At 42.2% G+C, this 22,210-nt stretch overlaps 3 protein-coding genes across 4 annotated transcripts in view; 2 read left to right on the top strand and 1 right to left on the bottom strand.

Annotated features, from left to right (window-relative positions):
* Positions 1–1,970: 1,970 nt before the first annotated feature.
* Positions 1,971–6,385, top strand: LOC307241299 (kinesin-like protein KIF27; the record flags this gene model as incomplete). Its single annotated transcript, XM_080015338.1, has 2 exons — positions 1,971–2,029; positions 2,440–6,385. The coding sequence occupies 2 exons, from the start codon at positions 1,971–1,973 to the stop codon at positions 6,383–6,385; spliced, it is 4,005 nt and encodes a 1,334-aa protein (XP_079871464.1).
* Positions 6,386–8,315: 1,930 nt separating this feature from the next.
* LOC307241527 (putative oxidoreductase YteT) lies at positions 8,316–18,387 on the bottom strand. 2 transcript variants are annotated; one of them, XM_080015677.1, is made up of 14 exons: positions 18,255–18,387; positions 17,350–17,458; positions 16,708–16,792; positions 16,519–16,592; positions 14,868–14,927; positions 14,546–14,653; positions 14,099–14,155; positions 12,782–12,912; positions 11,285–11,339; positions 11,071–11,163; positions 10,800–10,934; positions 10,573–10,674; positions 10,024–10,185; positions 8,316–9,621 (listed from the first exon to the last, which is right to left on the bottom strand). In XM_080015677.1, exons 2-14 carry the CDS (start codon positions 17,440–17,442, stop codon positions 9,493–9,495), a joined length of 1,284 nt encoding a protein of 427 aa, XP_079871803.1. In that variant the 5' UTR covers positions 17,443–17,458; positions 18,255–18,387; the 3' UTR covers positions 8,316–9,492. The 2 variants fall into 2 exon arrangements, with proteins under 2 accessions (XP_079871803.1, XP_079871802.1); XM_080015676.1 differs by lacking the exon at positions 18,255–18,387 and adding an exon at positions 17,852–18,201.
* Positions 18,388–19,086: 699 nt separating this feature from the next.
* The window catches only part of taf10 (TAF10 RNA polymerase II, TATA box binding protein (TBP)-associated factor), a 4,061-nt gene continuing 937 nt past the window's right edge, over positions 19,087–22,210 (top strand). The window contains exons 1-4 of the mRNA XM_080014759.1: positions 19,087–19,495; positions 19,836–19,990; positions 20,092–20,156; positions 20,691–20,805. Coding sequence (XP_079870885.1) covers positions 19,375–19,495; positions 19,836–19,990; positions 20,092–20,156; positions 20,691–20,805 — 456 coding nt within the window. The 5' untranslated portion in view covers positions 19,087–19,374. The remainder of the gene's footprint in view (positions 19,496–19,835; positions 19,991–20,091; positions 20,157–20,690; positions 20,806–22,210) is intronic.

Genomic DNA, 22,210 nt, shown 5'->3' with positions numbered 1-22,210 from the left:
TAGGTTTCAGTCTGACGTCCAACGGTTGCACTCGACAGAAACAGCTCTTCTCAGAGTCTCAAACTACATTGTGATGCATGGTGACGCAGGAGAATGTTCGGTGTTGGTGCTGTTGAATCTCAGGGCAGCTTTTGATACTGTTGACCCCGTATCTTGGTTGAGAGACTAGAACAGTGGGTGGGTATCTCTGGGCCAGCTCTGCAGTGATTCTCTTCCTACCTCTCTGATAGTTTTGCAATTTCTGTTGCCAGCTTCGGCTCCTCACCTGAAACTCTGTATTCTGGTGTGCCCCAAGGTTCTGTCCTTGGTCCCATGCTGTTTGCCTTGTATATGCTTCCCCTTGGACAGATAAGGCCACTTTAAAGTTATACCCTAAAGCTAGGTATCACGGTGGACCAGTGCTCTGGACCAACATGTCAAGAATCTGATTCGCTCTTGTTTTTTCCAGCTGGAAAACATTGCAATGCTCAGGCCCATTGTGTCTCAAGCGGAGATGGAAATGCTAATTCATGCTTTTACATTGACCCGTCTCGACTACTCCAACTCCCTTTTCACCTGCCTCAGGAAAACATCCCTGGGTCGTTTACAAGTAGTCCCAAATGCTGCTGCTAAACTCTTGACCAGGTCCTCAAAAAGGTGACGGATTCTAATTAATCTTCATTAGCTCTCCGTCAAATTCAGAATCCAGTTTAAAGTTCTTGTCATCAACTATAGAGCTCTGCATGGTCAGGCACCTGCCTACATTAAAGATTTACTACAGCCCTATGTCTCTAAGGTCATCTGATCAGGGTTCGCCGCTTGTTCCTCAATCAAGACTTTAAACTAAAGGAGACTGTGCTTTTGAGAATGTGGCTGCTAAACTTTGGAAATCTCTCCCTTTGGACTTAGATCTGTGAACACTTTTAAAAAGCAGCTTAAGACCCATTTGTTTAAACTTGCCTTTGTGTCATTTTCTGTCTCTATTTATCTCCGCCTTTATTGTGTTTTATGTATGTATGTTTTTGCTTATTGCCTCTGTGAAGCACTTTGTGTCGTCTCTGCTCTTGAAATGTGCCATATAAATAAAGTTACTTATTACTAACACACGGTCTAGGTCTCGGAGCTAGGACATAGTGTATGTGAGTCAGTGTCAGAAAAACTCACTACACGGTCTGCCATAGACTTACATTAAAGTGGCATTGCGGTTGCAAATCAGGGAGAAGAAACTGTAGGAGCTTTAGAGTTAGAAATGTGAAATGCAAGATTTCTCTGTTGAACTCCATTTCACCATAGGAAACCTCTAGGATAGCAATATTTATAAAGTTGAATATTATGTATGAACTGGACAATTTGTGGTGGAATTGAAAAAGTATGTTTGTCCTGTGTGGCCCTTACTGTGTATGTTAAGTGGTAGGACACCACGAGACCAATCGGGTCTAGGAGCCAGGAGATAGTTTGGGAGCTAAGACACAATGTTGAATATGGTCCAGGAGCTAGGAGACGGTGAAGGAGCTAGGAGGCAGAATGAGGAGAGTTGTGATGTAACAAAGACGTCACAAGATGATGCCCCCCGGTTGCCGCAGTAACGAGGAGGGGGGCTGTAAATAAAATCAAATAAACAAAATAAACGTATCCAACTCTGACTCTGCTGGAGTCACTTGTGATTTTTGAAAATTCTCAAAAAATAAAAGACTGCTCAGTTGAGTTTTCATTGTACTCACAGCTAGTTTCCTTATTCTAGACTCCAACACCATAAACCAACCACTTCTACGAGTTAAATTAGTTTTATTTTATTTGAAGGTGATCAAATGCGGATCAGGGAAAATTATCGGTGAAAATGTTTGTTATGCCAATGGTAATACTGTGAAAAAAAACCCCAAGTTGATCATAGGACCAACATAAAAAATAGATTGGTTATATTTCTATTTATTATATTTATTTATCTTGCAGTGGAAACAGGGCTTCTCAAACAGCAGAGACAGTAGCACACGATGGAAAAAGCCACAAAGTCATGCAGTTTAGAAGCCCAGAACCTCCTTCGCAGACAGCGGTAAGCAGTAGCCTCAACAGAGAACATGATTGATTGATTGATTGATTGATTTTTATTTGCATGTGTAAACATGTATAGTTTTTTAAATATAAATGTTGACATTCGATGTTTTGTACCATATTTATGTGAAACTAATATTAATCTGCATCCCTTGGCAGGTTACAGTTGTTCATACAGATTTGACTAAAAGTTACTTAGTACTTTTTACATTTAGACTTGGGTTTTGGTATTTAAGTAAAAGTAATTTTACAAACCTTTCATTGTATGTGACTAAACAAAAATGCTTGCGATTATTAATGTTTTAAAGGGGATGTACTGTACTGTTTTTGGAGATGTTTATATCAATGTGTGCGTGTGTGTGTGTGTGCACGTGTGTGTGTGCACGTGTGTGTGTGTGTTTGTGTCATTAGAGCTGACATCCAGGGAATCAGTGATGAGCAAACTGTGAGCAAGGTTTGTGTCCAGGTTGCGGTCCGTGTCCGTCCCTTGCTCCCCAGAGAGGTTCTCCACAAGCACCAGGTGTGTGTCAGAGTGGTTCCCGGCAACCACCAGGTCCTGATCGGTACTAACAGGACTTTTGACTTTGACAATGTCTTTGGGCCGGTAGCCAGCCAGGATGAGGTGTTCGAGTCCTGTGTCCAGCCGTTGGTGCGGGCGATGGTGGAGGGACACAACGCCACAGTGTTGGCTTATGGACAAACTGGCTCCGGGAAGACACACACACTGGGAAGTGGACATTTAGCATTTCTTCCAGATGAGGAGGGGGGTATTATCGGACGTGTGGCCCAGGATATGTTCTCGCTGCTGCGGGAAAAGAAGCAAAGAGGCGGGTGTGTGGAGGCTAAACTGCGGGTCTCATACATGGAGCTGTACAGGGAGGAGCTGCGCGACCTGCTGGAACTCCACATCAATCACAAAGTGCTGCATATTAGAGAGGACGACAGAGGCAACACAGTGGTGGTGGGAGCTAAAGAGACCTCAGTTACCTCAGCCGAGGAACTCCTTAGCATTCTGGAAGCGGGCAATGCCCTGCGCCAAACCGGCACTACTGCAATGAACGAACGCTCCAGTCGCTCACACGCCATCCTGACCCTGCGGCTCACCCAGCACTGCCACGACAACAGCTCAGGCACAAACTCATTCCACTTCTCCAAACTCCACTTGGTGGACTTGGCCGGGTCTGAACGTGCCGCGAAAACAGGCAACACTGGGACACGATTTAAGGAGTCTGTCTACATCAACACCGGCTTGCTGGCACTGGGAAACGTCATCCATGCACTATCTGACCATGGCCGAATTCACCGTGGCAACAGCAGCGCAAACACACACGTACCCTACAGAGATTCAAAGCTCACCCGCCTTCTCCGGGACTCGCTGGGTGGTACCGCTCACACACTGATGGTGGCTTGCGTAAGTCCATCCCACCACAGCATGGCCGAGACCCTCAGTGTCCTGCAGTTTGCCAATAGGGCACGTCATATACGTAACCGTCCTGGAGCCATGTTCTCCTGCATTGAGGCCAAATCCTGTCCCACAACCTGGGATCCAGGTGAGGCCAGGCTAACAGAGCTTGAGTGTGAATTACAGATACTGAGAGCGGTCTTGAGAGAGAAGGAGAGAGAGATGAAGAAGGAGAAGGCAGGAAACGGGGCTAGCAGGCAGGAGGATGGCTCCAAACAGCCCAATGGCATTGACCGCTTATTAGACTCAGAGAGCTCAGTGAGCGAAAGAAAAGCCCCACAGTATCACTCCTTAGCCCACGAAGCTGCAGCTCTCATGGAGGACATATCTACATTCACCTTAAATAGCTCTCTCAAACAGCAATTGAAAGATTGGCGAGAGAGATTCCTCACTGTCAGTCATTCAAATTTGAACGATAAAAAGGACAATCTAGATATTGATGATGATGATGAGCCCCATCACGTCACTATACTACAGCTAAGACGGAAACTTAACAAGTGCAAGGAGGCTCTAGTCATCGATAAGCAGGAATTACAGCAGAAAGATGAAGCCCTGAGGCAGTTACAAAAGGAGATAAAGAAAATAGTCAAAGAGAGCAAAACACACCTTAGTGAACTGGAGGTCGAGAGGGAACGCACACGCATTCAGACTGAACAGCTGGTGGACCAGCAGATTCTAATTAAGCGTCTCCGCTGCATCCACACGAGTTCTGGACCTGCAACTTTAGGAACATCAGAGGAAGTAGAGGCTGCTGAGAACTCTTCAAGAAGACCTCACAGCGTTCCTCTTCTCAAACAACACCGTGGTCACAGGACTGAAAGGAAGATCCATATGAGTCCGCCGGCGTATTCATTGGAAAGAGTCATTGCAGCCTTTAAGATGCGTGGTCATCTGCTGCTGGCTGAGATTGAGGAGAAATATGAGGTGTACTGCCCTTTTCTTGAACCGCGGGAGGAGCAAGATGATGATGATGATGAAGGCACAGTGGGATTTAAGCGTTCTCTGAAGTGCACATGGATCAAAGAGAGCAGTACTGGACCAAACCACGAGTCCAAGAACGGAAGCAAGTCAGCTCAGTTCCAGCTGACCAAAGGGTCTAAGCATGCAACACATTCAAATCTCAAGAAAGTAGGAGCGAGTGCCATCCAGAGAAGGATCCTGGAACTTTCAGCCAACATGCGGATGAAAGAGGAGCTCATTAAAGAGCTTGACAAAACAGACAAACAAGTCCAAGAAGTTGACAGAAGCCGGGGTGATAGCAGAGAGGCTGGCATGTTGGCAAGGCTATCCCTGCAGAGCCAACAAGCCAGAGAAGAGCTTTTCCAGAGTCTGCAACACATGATACTACAGAGAGCTAAGCTCCAGACGAGGCTACAGCAGGAAAGCAACAAAGAACCAGAGCAAAATAGGGAGTTAAGAATAGAGGACATGAGTCTCCATCAAAGCCAACAGTGTGAAGACTCAAAAGAGAAGGAGAGAGACAGTAGTTGGCTGGGGGCTGAGGAGGAGCAGGCGATGCAAAGGAGAGCCGAGCTGCGGGAGCTGGAGGAGGAAATAAAGGGGAGAAAGGAGGCACTGCAGCGCAGGGAGGCCTGTCTGCAGCTACGCAATAGACTGGAGACCAAAAGGCTACACTCCAGTCAAGCACTAAACCAGGATCTGCTGCGTGTCTCTGCGCAACTAGAGTCTCTGGAGGAGCTGCTAGAGGGCAGCAGCCACGGAGGACAGACTGGAGGAGTTGGCACAGAAGAACTGGAGAAGGAGAGAGACTCACTCAGAAACAGGAGGGATGCTCTAAATGCACGGCTTAAAGATGGGAGGTTACTGACTGCACAGGAGGAACAGTCCCTGCACCAGATGGTGGAAGCTATAGAAGCCATAGATGCTGCTCTGGAGTTTAAGAACCAATCAATACAAGACAAACAGCACCAGCTATTCTCCTGTCAGTCAGCTGGCATTGAGCCCGCACAACTCTGTGATGTCACCGGCAAATTGAAGAAGCTCTCATTGGGAGAGACCACAGATTTACTCGTCAAGTACTTCAACAAGGTGGTGCGCCTCCGTGAGGAAGAGCATTGTTTGCGGTTGTGTTGTGAGGAGCTACTGCTTAGTGCTGAAGAGCAAGAGAGGCTTGTAAGGAAAATGGAGGCTGCCATGCAGCGCCTGGTCCTGGACGCAGACCAAAGGCTCACTCAGCAACAGCGAGAGAATCAGACAACCATTCAGCTCCTGTTGCAGCAATTGAAAGAAGGTGGCTCAGGAGAGGCTGAGCAGGCTGCCCATGCTAAACTGCAGCTGCTTGAGAAAGAATTGGTTTTCTACAGGAGCTCCAGCCGTGAACTGAAGAAAGAACTCAAAAAACTGCTCACTGGTTACCTACAGCCCTCACAAGAGCTTGATGCGCCATCCTCACACACACAAAAACTGTCAAAGAAATGCTATGTGCAGCTTAACACAGAGGCAAATGATTGTAAGACACACTCTGATGCAATAGACACAAAGACACACAATAAGATACACACAAAGCAATCACTCACAAAGTCAGACAAGCAGGAAAAAATTAGCAAGATACTAGCTCAAACTGAGCAGCTACTCGGAGAGAAACATCAGCGCTGTCCCTCATCATCCTACAGTCTCAAAACAAACAAAAAGGTTAGGATCCCTGCTCACCATCAAATGCAAGCACAGACCCAGGGGAGGAAGGGATCAGGGAATGGACATGTTGTGGAAGGGATTGAGAATAAGACAATCCGTTTGTCTCGCAGAGAACTGAAAGAGATCTCACCTGCAGACCTGAAGGTCTCTCCGTCTGCCGCAGGTCAGCGCTACTCGATAGTGAAGACAAGTACAGAGTCGAGACTAGAGGACTCCATAGAAATGGCTAGAAATGACTAATTACAAAGTAGCAGTACTGCCTTTATGTGACAGATGAAAAGAACCCCTATACATGTTCAGTTCCCAAGGGGTGTTGCAGGACACCACAGACACCTGACAGTGTGTAAAGTCTTTATGCTGTGCATCCTGATATATATATCATTAAAATGGAATTCAGTTAGGTATACTCGTTCAAAAAAGATCTTCTGCTCATTGCTGTTCTGTCACTCAGCGTAGAGATCCAGGCCAGAAGCACCTGCTGTCGCCGTGCTCCTAAGCAAGAAGCATGGAGGGTTGAACAAGGACTGAGGCAGTGTTGTGGATATTAGGCAGTTGTCAATGTTTGACTGTGACCAATGGATGGCATAACATATCATCACACATTTTCTTTGGGAATATTTTCTTTTGTCCCCTGCTGGTCTATATCAAACCTGTCCATCTTACACAACCTCACAGATATATTTGCCTTTACAGAGCTCGTCTTTGTATCGGCCGCTTTCTGGGACTAGATTTGAACGGGACATCTTTGATCTTGGGATTTTTTTCACCAATTCAAAATAGAAGCAAAATATGAAATGTTTGATTGGAGTGACGTGGCCCAAATGAGGCCAATTCAATGTTCTCTGCTTGTTTGACAAAATGAATATAATCAGCTGTGTGTGCAAAGTGGCCAGGACATTCGATCATGTTACCTGGAAGAGAAGAGATTTTTTGGAATAATGACAAAGAAAATTGTCAATTTTTTCTGCACGTGTCTGACATCTGCCAGATGGTTCTAGGACCCATTTCTGAAATACAGCCTAGACAAACGTCGCCTTCTCAAACTGTTTTCATTCAAAAGCATAATTTACTTGTATAAACTGATTATAAATCTTATAGCTTTGTAAAAAATAACATGCATTGTTACTAACTTCTGAAATAAAACCTGCAAAAATCTACTACTCTGCCTCAATGTGTCTGCATTCGGGTCCAAATCCTGATTTGTGATCGCTCATTGTAAATGATCAACACCACTTTGGGAATAAGAGAGAAGCATGCTCACTGAAGACGTCAATTGAAATTGTCACAATTTTAGTAAAATTGTATATATTTTGGTGGCATGTCTACGATTACACGGACTGCTTTGGCTCGTTGCTGCAATACGTCAATGCCGCAGCCAATATTGGAACGGGCAAGTCTGGCCTGTAAACAAATACAAGTAAACGGGGGAGCTGGGTTTTTCTGGATAAAAAGCACTACAACGTTTTCATTTCTCAACAGATTTCAATGAGTCGTTTTTATATTCAAGGGTTGACAATCTACATGGAGTAGATTCCTCCACCGTCCACCATTTCCGCTAATGGTTGCGCATTGGTTGACATTTCCTGTCACTCACTGTCCTAAATCCATAATTTTCCCGGGAGTTTGTATCCGGCTGCAGTGTGAATGCATAGTGATATGGAGGCTTATCGGGAACCAATCGAAAAGCAGATAATGTCATTATTCTATAGTCATTACACTGTCCAATCAATATTAACTTTAGAATGATAAGTGAAAGCAAAAAAAGTTGTCTATTGCTCCTTTAAATGGTGACTGGTTCTACAAAAGCATTAGCAATAGAAACATCTTGTACATGGATGGGATATACGGTTTAGTCAAAATGTATTTTGTGGCATTAAAGGCCACAAACAGGCTTGCATCCAAGCTTCTTACAGTATATAAATATTTAATTCAATAACTTACGATTTTTCACGTTTGTTTTTAAATTGGTACACAAAGGATGATTAAAAGGATGCGTCAGCATGAAAATCGCATATAGCAGCAACTAATCTCAATCACAGATCCATTCTGAGAGTGTATTGAACTTAGAAACAACTTGCCAAGCATTTATATTCTACAATATCCTTTGTATAATGACACTGGTGTCAGAAGTCAGAAAGAACAACTTGAGAAAGAGCTTTGAGAGCAGTTTTAACTTTTTACTTTGGAGATGCCTGACACATTGTCACATTCACATCCCAATCACAATAAAATGGAAGTCAAAAAGTATTTGATCATTATTTGGTTAGGTACTTAGGTGTTAAGCCTAATTATACTAAGTCAAACATGATTATACACACATTATACAAATTATACAAATTCAGACCTGCCAACCTTGGGAAAATATTTTGAGTACCACAACAGTGTAACCGAGTCTCTGTGGTGTTTGAGCTACTGCAGCTAAATTACACCATCAGTTATTCTACTGATTCTATGCTTGACTACGGTTAACTACATACACTATACAAATGTATCTCATTAGGATATACCCCTTGAAATGCATCATCTCGTAAAGTTACCCAACATGTTCACCAACTAGAGATGCACTGACTGCAACTTTCTTGGCCGATTCCGATTTCCGATTTTCTGACCTGCCGATTACAATTTTGTTCATAATAAAACATTTGACGATTAAATATATTTTACATTGCCGTCCGATCATTTTGAGTTTACATCCGTGATCGGAGAAATCAAATTTTCTTATCATTTGGTCTCATTGGGTCTATCCGCTCTACGTTTGCTCACAGTGCATTAAACCAACTGAATCGAATCGAACGTCTTCGATCGATGAATCTCATGTTTTATATGTTAACATTACAGTCACATTTTTGTGCTTTATTATTACTCCCCCACATCCCATTTTACTTCCGCAATGCAGCGTTGCGCCTCGGATAATAAAATACGGCTGCATATCAGTGGATGTTGAGTGAGTGAGGACAGGGAGGGGAGGAGTTACAGAACCACAGGCCGTAGTATCTGGTCCAATCCGAGGGATATTGTTTAAATACTGAATAAATGTACGGTATTGTTTGTATTGATTGTTTTCTGTAATTAATTTACAAAAACATATATTTTTTCGTGTGTAGTTTCAGCAGGCATTTCGTACCTGTGTATTTTGACCAAGAATTGCGTGGCTGGTACACAAAATGTGTGCAGATTGGCAGGTCTGCATATTGATTGTTTTCCCAAATAAAATGGCACATATCTCAGTTAGCAACACATGGGACATAACAATCCCTGAGTAAATCAAAGTGAAATTTAGTCTCTTAACACTGCTTACATTTTGGTCCACTGAGTGATTCTTGAGGTAAAATGATGGTGTGGAGGCGTCATTTGGTTGTTTGGTCGGAGCAGAACACCACCCTGCTCTCCAGTCGGGAGCGCTCTGCCTCAAACACCAAGTGGTGGCTGCGCAGCGTCTCCTCAGGACCCGAGCGGATCAGGGATGGATCGTTGGTCTGTAAACACATGGCAGTGAATTTAAAAGCTATTTTAAATTGTCTTGAAGTTCAGATGAGTTACGATGCACATTTTCCTTCATTTTTTACCAAATTCATTAATTATGAGGTACTTGTTTTATCTCTATAATTGGAATGAATAAAAGTGATAAATATAAAAAATAACGGTTGCAGCCTTAATGAATACAGTACATACACATACACACATTCTGGGACAATTTCTATTTCCATAGTCTAGTATAACATTCTTGTTCTTTTTTTGCCATAAATCTATGACCACAAAAACAACAGAAATAAATACAATGAACTATAACTCATCATCTTGCCCAATGGCAACGTATACATATATTTAACAACCTTGAAGTACTTTTAAAAAGCTCCTGGACAAACTACAGCACCCACCGCCACAGCAGAAATGAACGTGTCCATGAGCTGGTAGTCTGCACCGCCGTGCCCACTCATGTCAAAGGCCCGAGGGGCGGTGTTTGGCACCATGTGCTTGGTGGCTTCCTGGCTCAGGAAGTCAAACACATTGATCTGATGGCCATCGTAGGACAGCTCCCCCTGTTGGATGGACGGAGCATTGCGGTAAAGGTAAACAGCACCTGAACTCGAGTTGATGATCTTTAGAAACAGATGACTTAGTTATCACACGGCACACACACCACAACCCCATGTGAGCACGGGGAGAACATGCAAACTCCACACAGAAAGGCCCCTCATCGGGCGATAACCCGCTGGCACACTGTGCCAACAGTGCCCCACGTGGGAATCGAACCCAAGACCTTCTTGTTGTGAGGCAGCAGTGCAATGCAGTGTGCCACTTTACAAACGTTCAATGTTCTTCAACCCCAATATTGGTTTAAATTTAGGCTGAGTGGGTTTTCAAGTTTAATGCAGCACAGGGGGGTTCTCTCAGGCCTTTTCTGTGGTTGCTATGGAGACACCTACCTTGCTGCCATAGATGGTTGTTTTGCGGTTACAGATCTCCTCGGTGAAAGCAACCATGGAAAAGGCAGCGGTCAGACCTCCTTCAAACTCCATGTTCACCACCTGGGAGAACGCAGACAGGACAGGATCGGAAAAGACCGTCATGACATGATGAAAATCTGGTACAAAATAAATAACCCCGACCACAGGCCGAGCCACTGCAAAACCTTCACGACGTGTTTGCCGACCTGGTTAGTGCAGACATCGTTGTCACAGTCGTAAACGCAGCGGCCGTACGGACCCATCATTAACGCCTCTGTCACCGACTCGATGTCTGGGAGCGAGGAGGGGCATATAACTGAAACTGGCCAGCCAGTGTGGCCCTAACACACACACAAACAACCACATGCAGAAAGAAAAAACACACATACATTGAGAAAAAGACAAGGGAAATTCACTGGATTCCCAGTGTTGATGGTAAATCTATATTACAGATGAATATAAATATAGAATAATCACCTGTTTCACTCTGTCCAGGTAGATTTTACACGCTGAGTAAGGACAGTCTCCCTCTATGGCACAGTCCACACAGCGATTAGCAGCGCCTTTTGGCTGCCGAAATAAAAGGATAAAATAGTGGTGGTGTTACATTAAATGTATACACATCCATTTTCCACAAGAAAAAATATTGAGAGGTAAAGCAGGATCGGGGCAAAGTGAATGAACCACTCACCTTATTTTCTTTGCGAAAATGACTTAGAGCTCCAAATGAAGACACTTTCACACACCTAGCAGGGAGAAACTACAGTTACTGATTTATCACAGAAATTATGAGAGACTTGTAAAACGTTGAGGCAATTTACTAACTATGTTATACAACTCATCTAACAACACTTTACCAAGACAAGAGCTTTGATCCCTGCTAATGTCACCATTCCTCAAAAATGCTAATTTGCTTTACTGTGGGAAGGTTTACATATTCTGTATTCTATATCTGTATTGACCAGACGATGCCAAATGCAGTTGTGGACTAAGGCTTACTTTATCATTAACCACATCTTGTCCATGAACTCCCAACTGTACAAACTGTACAAACTGGAATAACCTACTAAATACAGAGCAATAATTTAGAATTACAATTTATACTCTATATATCCCTACTAATAACTGCATATTGAATTTATATTTGAGTTTCTGTTTTCTATTTTTCGGCTATTTGTGTATATTTGGCAATTTAATTTTTATTTATCTTATTATTCTACGGGCTAGACCCCTAAATAGCCATATTGTTATGGTTTGGGCGAAAATTCTCGGAATTTTGAAGCCTTAAACTACAATTAACACCAATTGCTGCATAACACACAAATTGTCACATGGATGTCACAAGGATCTCGTGGTTTCAATTTAATTCAAATCAATCCACATACGGAGCAGATATTTATAAAAATCCAAACAACTTTGACCCAAAATATTCAGTTGGTCTTGGTGGTCTTGTCACACGTCTGGTTCTAAAATGAACAAGATGAGATTTGCAGTAAGAAGCTTTATGACGTCATCATATCATTTACTATGAATGTACAGATTCTGATTGAGAATGTCCAGTTGGACAGTGTGCGGTGTAGACTGTCTGATCTGATCCGATCGATTGATATTTAGTCCACATAACTTTGCCGGATTCATGAAAAATAGAATATAAAGGAGTACTTAAGAAGTTGTCACAGTGTCCACTGTAAAACCACTGAAATGTGCAACTGAATGTGCGTTCAAGATCCAACGAGGCTTCAGAAAAACAGAAGCTGTGCAATGGTAACTACTCACGGTGGGTTCTAACAATGAGAAGTTCAGGTTTACAGTCAAACATGGACGGTTGTTTTAAAGACAGGATGGTTGCACTGTGTAGACTGCATAATGGTTGTTTCGCAAGACGAGCAACATTGAGCCCATGCTGCGTTCTTGTAAACTCGGAAAATCGTGCTGTGTTTCAGAGAACCCGGGAAACTGCAAAACTCACCCAACACGACTAAACTGGACCCTGTGTATTGCTCCCTTTATATTATTATTTTACTTTCAATTTAATTTTTTTTCTGACTGTGAAGGTTTTTTTTAATTAAATGTTAATTGTCTGTAGGAACTCACCAAATGCTCATCACGACAAATTCACCTGGCGAAATAAATTAATTCTGATTCTGATTCTCACTGGGAGTTGACTGAGCGCTGTCTGATGTTTTACCTGCGTCCCCCAGCCCAGTGATGGATAAGGTCAATGTCATGGCACGATTTGGCCAAAAGAGCAAAGGAGCTCTCAGCTTCATTCCTCCAGTTCCCTCGAACAAAGGAGTGAGCGAAGTGATAGAATCCAACCTGGCAGAAGAGGAGGATTCACTTAAGAAACACATTAAAGAACCACGGGGAGTAGACAAAACCTTTGGTTAAGTCCCAGTCAGGCCTAGATACCAATGCAATGATAGTGTGCAGATCATATAGCACTCACTAAGAATAACACTTGATAAAACATCCTTTACTCATTCATATTCATAGAAATAAATATGATTTTGTGCAAATACATACTCCAAATGAGTATCATTTGGAGTATGTATTTGTATGTATTGGAGTATGTGGAGTACCTTTTATTGTATATACAGTGGTACTTTGATTTACGAGTTTAATTCGTTCCATGACAGAGCTTGTAATTCAATCTGCTCGTATAGCAAATCAATTTTCCCCATTGAAATTAATTGAAATGTCATTAATCCTTTCCAGCCGCCCAAAAACCACGTGTTACGTGTTTTTAAATAAGAAAAATGTATTTATAAATAACAAATATTGTATAAAAACATAATAAAACATAATAAAAGAGAATGTAAAGAAATAAACTGGTTTTATGAAGTGTATTTACCTTGGAGATCAGACAACTTGGACTAACGGATAATGCTGGCGGAGGTGGAGGGTGGAGGAGATAGGCGGAGGAGGTTGGAGGAGTTTGTTTTGTGCTTTTTCGGTCGCTTTCGTTTGTTGCTGGACTTTATTGCTGAACTGAATTGCTACAATTTATTTTTTATTTTTTCACTTCACTTTCGCTTAACTTAAAAAAATTTGCCAATTCCATCACACGCACACCTCACTCATGTTTTTATATGATTTCACGCTTTAATTCAATCGACATCATCTCTCTCATCTTACTCTCAGCACTTACTTTCTTTGGACCCATCGTTAGAAAAAATAATTTGGGCAAAATAACTGCACAAAATGCACAAATTGCGAGCACAAAACACAAAAGAGATGCTTCCACGCTCAGGTAAGCACAAGAAGTGAACGAGTGAGACGTGGGATGTTGGCCGGATTCGCTCCTCGTAACTCACATTTTTGCTCGCAAATCAACACAAAAAATTGACGGAACAACGGCTTGTAACTCGGAAAACTCGTATGTTAGTGCACTCGTAAATCAAGGTACCACTGTTTTTAGAGATAGAGATAGTTACATACAGTATATTAACTCACAAACCTCCAAAGGAACATAGATAAAGTAACTGTTGGTAACTAGTCTTACCGGTTCTAAGTGCTGAATATGCACCACATCTCCTATCACTCCAGCATCAATTAGCTCCTGCAAGACAAATGATTTTTTTTTACCAGGCAACCAATAAGGATTACCATCAATGCGACAATTTAAAATGCAGACCATCTCTACCAAGCTATAGCGTGTAGATGAGTTACACTGGTTATGCAACAACTTTACCCATTGTTGCCCTTTATTGTAAACAATTACCTCACCATTAAACACACAACACAAATCACAGGAGCCTCCCGGAGAATTCAACTGTGCGATACATCATACTACACTATGTAAATAAATGGGGTTTTAACTTCGGGAACCAGACCTCAACATGAAACTACACCCATGGTCTCCGTTAAAAACCAAAGGGAGACACACCAGCACGTTGCCATTGTTCATTTCTCAGCTGCAGCAAAGCATAACAGGAGTGACAGGGTGTACCCTTATCCGGTGAATGACAGGGTCGTATCGGAGGACATGGCAGACCGTCAGCATCACTCCGCTGTCGACGCATGCCTCTACGATCTCTGTGCAGTCCTTGGCCGTCGTCTAAAATGACATCAAAATCCTTGGGTAAATCGTGTCCCTGCTGAGGGACGCAGGAAAGGAAAATTTACTTTGCATTTAAAGCTTTTACCAGGGAAGGATAATGGATTCACTTCTAAATAATCCACCGAGATTTGTATTTATTATTTTTACTCTTGCAAATTAGTGACACAAATATACACAGTTGTTTTTGTTCAAATGTAAGTAAAATACTCACGGCCATGGGTTTCTCCAGGAGAACATGGTATCCTTTTTTGCTGAATGCAACCGCAGGATCCTAGTAAAGGCAAACTTTTTTACCAACCAACCTTGTTTCACATACATAGAAGACTTCTTCTCACAGTGACACAGTGACCTATGGTAATGACGTACCTCATATACAGTATATATTCACTCTGGGGCTAATTCACAAGGAATGGATTGTGGCGATTGACCGGCCAATAATATATAGGCAGCGGTGCCTCGATCCACTCTGCTACGCAACCATTTGCATTTTTTTCAAATCCCAACGTTTAACTTCACAGGTATAAATGCTCAGATCATGCAGTTAGCGGATCGGCACCGCTGCCTTTACCACCAGGTCTCTGCAGACAGTAATAATTTCACCCTAACTGTGTGTGGCTATTAGCGCCGGTGTTTGTGAATTGGACGTTTTTTGCAATGACTCATTTGCATAGAAAGGGACACATTTTTCACCAAATGTATGAATAATACCTAATTTAAAAAAGTAAGTAAAAAATAAAATAGATAAAGAAAGGGGGCGACATCACATAAAAGCAGATCTATAGAAATTGGTTTTGAGAAGTGACTTAAAAGAAGCCACTGACTCTGCCAGCCATATCTCCTCAGGCAGGTCGTTCCAAAGTCGAGGGGCCCTGATTTTAAATCTAGACTTTGGAACAGACAGGAGGGCCCCGCCTGAGGATCAGAGGCTAACCACTGGCTCATATGGGCTCAATATATATTTTATATAGCTTGGAGTCACACCCAGATGTGCTTTAAAAGTGATCAGTTAAAATCTTAAAATGGATTGTAAACTAAACAGGGAGCCAATGGAGAGAAGCCAGGATTGGGGTGATGTGACGTCGTCTTTTGGAACCGGTGAGAATTCTAGCTGCTGCGTTCTGAACTAGTTGGAGCTGGGAGAGTGAAATTTGGTTGTTTCTAGGAAGTAGGGAGTTACAGCAGTCTAGTTATGAGAAAATTAGGGCGTGGAATACTTTTTCCATGTCGCTGTGTGATAGTGTTGGTTTGATTCTTGAAATGGTTCTCAGTTGAAGGAAGCGGGACTGGACAGTTTTTTTTAAATTGTTGTTCAAAGTTTACGTCAGAGTCAAACAGTACTCCCAAGTTTCTGGCAACACTCACATTTGCAGACAGAGTGCCAAGGCCACTCTTAATTTGACTGGTAGAATTTGGGGGAGTGAACGACATGATTTCTGATTTTGAACTATTGAGCTGAAGAAAATACTGTGCCATCCAACGGTTGATATCAATGAGACAATCTACAACAGCAGCTAGGCTGTTTGGGTCACCAGGTCTTAGAGGAAGGTATATCTCTGTGTTGTTTCTGTATGTCTATTGACATACATGAAGAGGACAGAATATTAGAAACACCCCTGAATATAATGCAGCTCAGTACATGTGACACCACCACCACCAACGATGACCTCAATGCTTAAACATATCACTGAATTAACACCTATTCTATGACATCGTAAGAAGAAAACCTGATCATTATAGGCTACATAAAGCAAAATTTTATGCTGAGCTGGTGTATTGGATTACATTGGATTGTGCGATTTACATAATAAAGTATCTGGGTATGTATATATATATGTATAAAATGTATAGTCATCAGTTATTACCTTATGAAGACGGTCAGGAGTGCAAATACACACAGCATCAGCAAACTTTTCTCTCTCTATGATATCCCGCCAGTCTAAGTTGGGAAAGAAGGAGAGGAAATCCATTACCATTAAGTCATCACCTTGTATGATTATATATTAAAACATTGTGTTAAACAAGTTTCCTGCTTTTTGTCTTCTGATGCCTACCTTCAAATATGTTTTCATCTGATATTTTGTGCTGTTGTTGAAGTTTGTCACGAGCAAATTTTCTGGGATCGGCTACCCCAACAACCTGAAACGGCCAAAGAAATTAATGTTTACAGTGATGTTAATCATTATATTTAGAACATAGAATACACCAGTGTTTCTCCACCTTTTTCATATCAAGGACCCTCGATTTGTTAAACCATGGATTCATTTGATAAGATTTTGTCTGAAGTTTTTATTGTTCGGTATGATTTGTCCAAATTTCCATACCTGCCTCTACTATACTTACTAATAGTGAAACTATAATCAAAACTGTCATTATTGCACATTCTCCAATGGTGTTAAAGTCTTGTAAATTAAATAATCTTGTAAATGGTGACGACAACTTATTAGTCATTTTGCTGGGGGCCCCCTGGAACTTCTTGATGGACCCTATGTTGAGAGCCATTGCAATAGCCAATGGTTAGCAGGTAACGGAAATTGTATTCTGGGAAAGCAAATCAAATACTATTTCCCTTATCATCTAGTTGCTTCAGGCAAACCCCCACGAAGGAATTCTGTCCAGTGCCGGAAATCCATAAAATTGTTTGTGTCTCATGAGGAAAAAAGGTAACCATTATGAAGTGTGAAGTCGTTTCTGACCTTCATTCGCTCAGGGTGGACCTGTGCGTATTGGGAGTAGTTATTTCCACGACACCCCGCTCCCACCACAACGACCTTGACGGGAGACGGCATTTCACAACCCTCGGGACTTGGAAAAACAAGGAATCAAAGTCTTGTTTTTTTACGACTACTGCAGTCGAGCTCCTCTACAAAGTTAGAAAATCATTATTTGATTAATTTCACAATATGACTACGGCAATGATTTAGGACAATGTAATAATAGTTGTTGTTTTTTTTTACATCAACAATATTTTAAAAAGCTTGGAAACCAGAATAGCCAGACAGACAGACAGACAGACAGACAGACAGATATAGAAATCGCGGCGTTATTGCAGCATACATCAAAACAAATAGAAGAAAAACAATAAAGGCTGGGTTAAGGGCTGGACCCCGAATAATAATAAAAGTCAATATGCAATAATCCCTAACAAAGAAAATCTCAGTTAATTTGTTTCTGGAGAAATGGATAAAAAGTTATTACATTTGTAAAGAACGAAATCAAACTGAACAGCCAACATCCAACATGGAACTACCGCCGCGGTCTTCAGGTCCTTCCAACACGCACTTTGAACACTGGGGTTTTTATCCCGCCAGCCAGAAACACCCGCTTATATGCTTATAATAATAATAATAATAATAATAATAATAATAATAATAATAATAACAATAATTAATTAACTAACGAATGACCTACTACATTCTATATCCCAAAGCAATGTCTTTTTCTTTTGAAATTATAACGATATACTTTGCCTCTGAAAGCCCTACTTGTCTTCCACTGAGAATGGAAAACGGCTAAACCAACACAAATGCCATTTTCGATGCAAAGCCGCTGTCTCCTCACAACACATCACACTTCCAAGACGAACGTTTGCCCCTCCTACGTTGAAAGACCAGCCACGTGGAGAATAGTCGCGCTTCCAAACAGAGCGGAAAGTCGACGCGACGCCACCGTTTTAGGTGCAGTTATTTGGGATGAAGTGGAGCTGAACCCCGACGTGCAGAACGCTGCTCCAGTTAGACCGCGTTACTTCTTTATTTTGTAACAAGTCGGCTTCCGTGGTTGGGCAGGCTGGGTCACGTGACGCGCCCGCGGACGCATTCGAGTCCGGTGGGAGGGATTGGAAACGACGTCTCTCTGACTCGGAAATTGCAGGTTGCGCTGAAATCCGCACCACCGTGGTTCACACACGCGATGCTCCGAATTGTCGTCGAGTGCGTGCGAATTGTGTTTTTTTTTTTTTTTTTTTTTTGTTTACGTGAAGACAAGCGAACGCAAGAGAGCTGACTACCATATGGGTGCTTTCCAATAGTCCAAGTCCTCTTCACAGGTGCCGTAGCCATATCAAGCGAGGTTCCAACCCGTAGGGGCGACGGAGTCTTCGTGGACTGCAAAGAAAACAAGCCCGGGTGTAAGATACGGTACTTCAGAGTATGTTTTACCCACTATGCACCGCCAGTCTTATTTCTTGCTACCAAATGCAGCCCTAGTGCATTACAGGCACCCACTGGATCATACATGTATGCCAGCTATTATTTCCTAAATTGCGCGGGGGGCCTCAACAAGTTCAATCCACTGATATTTATTCAGTTTACAGTCCAATGACACTCATCCATACGCCAGCTCAGGCTACGCATCGATCCATCTTTACCGTTCGGACGTTCAGAATTACGAGATTCCGAGGCAGCTTGAACGCGACATCAATGTCATGTGACGCTGGAGCGCTGCGGTGCAAAAGTGATAAAGCTAAAAGTAAGCGAAGGCTCGCTGCGGTCGCTGCGGTGTCGGGCTGTGTTCTCTTCCAGTGAGATTAATAAACAACGCTCTCAAATGCTGAAATAACCTTTAACCGTCTATTTAATCAAAGCACCTGGTATATAGCGTTCCATCGATTGGGCGATTGTCAGTGCGAGCTAGGTATCGTTAGCTTGTTAGCTACGGCGCTAGCTGCAGAGTTTAAACTAAAATAACATACAAATATCATATAATATCACACCGAGAGGATGGACAAACTGAGCCAGCCCGTCTCCTCCAGCGCCTCATCCTCCACAGTTTCCACCGCAAGCAACTGCATCTCTAGTAACATTTCAAACACCAGCAGCCTCAACTCGGTCACTAGTACTGGTAAGTTTTACTCTATAATGGAACGTTATCCATAGCTGCGTGTTGGGGTCGGTAGTTAAAATGTTGATGTTAGGGTGTGACGTGCAGCCTAACATCCTGCCTTGAATTAATGTATTGTTCTATTATGATGGAAGATTTGCTAATAAACACAACTCAGATGTCCAGCTGATGTGTGCAATCAGCTGGATCAGTCATGACTGGCGCAAAAACATGAATTCGCTACCTTACGTATATTACATCATACAATTTAACACATTGTGCTATTTGTAAAACAAACTGGCATTATGCAACATTTATCTCAAATAAGAAATGAGCTTTAAAGCACTTTATTTTTTCACAGCCTCAACTTCAGTCCCCATGGTGACCCCATCACCAGACACGTCTGTGTCTAATGGTGTCTACGTTCCGGGCATCGCCAATGGAGATGTGAAGCCCGTTATCGCCACCACGCCCCTGGCAGATTTCCTTATGCAGCTGGAGGATTATACTCCCACGGTAGACCAAGTCCTGTCTGCTAATTCACCCAGTGGCAACATCATGGTCTGTTTAAAAGGAAATACCTTGTGGCTAAATGATATATTTTCATTTTATTCTAGATCCCTGATGCAGTCACAGGCTACTACCTCAACCGAGCCGGCTTTGAGGCGTCCGACCCAAGAATGTAAGTGGGGGGGTAAAAACCCTCCACGAAATAAAGATGGAACTTTATTGATCCCGGAGGACAAATTCAGTTGTGACATCATGTCAACACACAGTGCATCTAATATAGGCCAGCATTTTAAATAGAATGCAATGCAATACAACATGAGTATCTTCATAAAGTTAACCTATTCTTTAAGATATGGGCCGGTGCCCATATGTGTGTACATGAGAAGTTTTTGTGTATAGTTGCCTGTGATAATTATGATGAAAACTTATACTTGATGTAGTCCAACAGTGTGTAAGGCAAACACACACACACACACACTACATAGCAGTTCTCATCACAATAACCTCACAAAGAACCTCAAGACCATTTCACACGGAAGACATTTAGCTGACATCTTGTCAATAATTTAGACTGGAAAAGTATGTATCACAATATGGAAATATGTTAATGTCATCACTGTACTGTACCACTGAATGACAATATACATAATATATTACAGGAACTGGAAATCTTCAAAACTAAAAATGTGTTCTTCCTTTTGTTCAGAATTCGTTTGATTTCCTTAGCGTCCCAGAAGTTCATCTCAGATATTGCCAACGATGCGCTGCAGTACTGTAAAATGAAGGGCACAGCCTCAGGGAGCTCTAGAAACAAGACAAAGGTTTGTACACGTGTGTGTTTCTCGTAAAGATGTACCAATACACCAACTGTTGTTGGTGTTGATTTTATGGCATGTTGGGCGTTACATGCAAAACTTTGAATACATTTTTATAGTGAAATTAATACTTTTTCAACACTAGTGCAAAATGTATTTCCCATGTAAATAAAACCAACTGATTCACTTTTATCCTCACAGGCATGTAGGCATATTACCCACATTCACCATCCAATCAAAACTGATCATGCCTAATTGAAATGAGGGATGGGCGTTAGAGTTATACTGGTGGAAACATGTGCTTCCACATGGATTTGGCAAAATAATTTCTACCGGTTGAACAGATCACTGGAAAATCACATACCAGGGTTTCCCCCCCAGTGTATTGCAAGCCCGGTGGTCCACCGTGCCTAGGCATCTGCATTTTATTTATTTGTTTAAACATTTTTTATGTATTTTTAAGATTCTTTTATTTTCTAACTACAGTTACAGTGGGGCAGCTTGGTTGGAAACATAGTGTAGGAGTCTCTGCCCACAGGTAGGGGTTAAGGGAGGGAGAGTCTCTCTGGTGGTGGTTTTCCAACATGGCGTTTTTTTAAATTATTATTTTTAATATATTATCAAGTTGAAGAGAGAGGCTCGCTGGCCATCAGGATAAATAATAAAGAATAATGATTTAGGGCACAGGAGGAATGGCGTTCCGTTCTCTCCTTGTTGGCTAATGAGCCCCTGCGCTGATCTCCTCTGCAAGACAGACAAATATTAAGAAAGCTCCCTGCCCCAGATCAGACCAGTCAGCGCCATGTTGATTCGGCCGTCTCGAGGCAGGTGTGCGGTCTCGGGCGGGGGATTTGATTGTTTGTACATAACCATAGCAACATATCGTCATGCTTGTTTTGTACCTCAAGTGCTGTACCCTGTTACCGTCTACTGTGTTCCATGTGAGTGCGAATGATAACACACTTGGTACACACTTTTACAAATTAAGAGTATTTATTTTCGATGAAGGTGTGCACAGATACGCAAAAATTAACTAAATGGGTTTAATTAAAAAATAATAATAATAATAAAAAAGCAAACGAGGGTGCGGCGGGCAAGGAATGTAATCTATCTATGCCCAAACACCATGTAACACCGGTAATGCCCCGTTTCATTAGCTTATATCCTCTTCATGAGCACTGATCTGAGAAGAGACTGGATAGTTTAATGCAAAATGGTAACAATATATTTTTTGCTTGCTTTCACCTACCCAATCTTTTCATGACTCCAGTGCCCATGAAGGAGAGGCAACAATTATAAGCAAATGGAATGCACCAAGTGCCAATTTTCCCTAGGCCTTGAAGTGATCAGTGTGGATCTCTTGGTTGATTGATATTATTTATTTAAATGTATTTTATTGTTGAAATGTGCC

Source organism: Zeus faber (assembly GCF_960531495.2).
Source record: "Zeus faber genome assembly, chromosome: 15".
Lineage (NCBI taxonomy): Eukaryota > Metazoa > Chordata > Actinopteri > Zeiformes > Zeidae > Zeus > Zeus faber.
This window is presented reverse-complemented; position numbering and strand designations above follow the sequence as displayed.

Coding starts and splice junctions, on each gene's coding strand:
- LOC307241527 (XM_080015677.1), bottom strand. CDS start 17,442: ATGCCGTCTCCCGTCAAGGTCGTTGTGGTGGGAGCGGGGTGTCGTGGA. Junction 14,156..14,545: donor CTGTCATTCACCGGATAAGG/GTACACCCTGTC, acceptor TTTGTCTTGCAG/GAGCTAATTGATGCTGGAGT. Junction 10,675..10,799: donor ACGATGTCTGCACTAACCAG/GTCGGCAAACAC, acceptor GCGTTCTCCCAG/GTGGTGAACATGGAGTTTGA.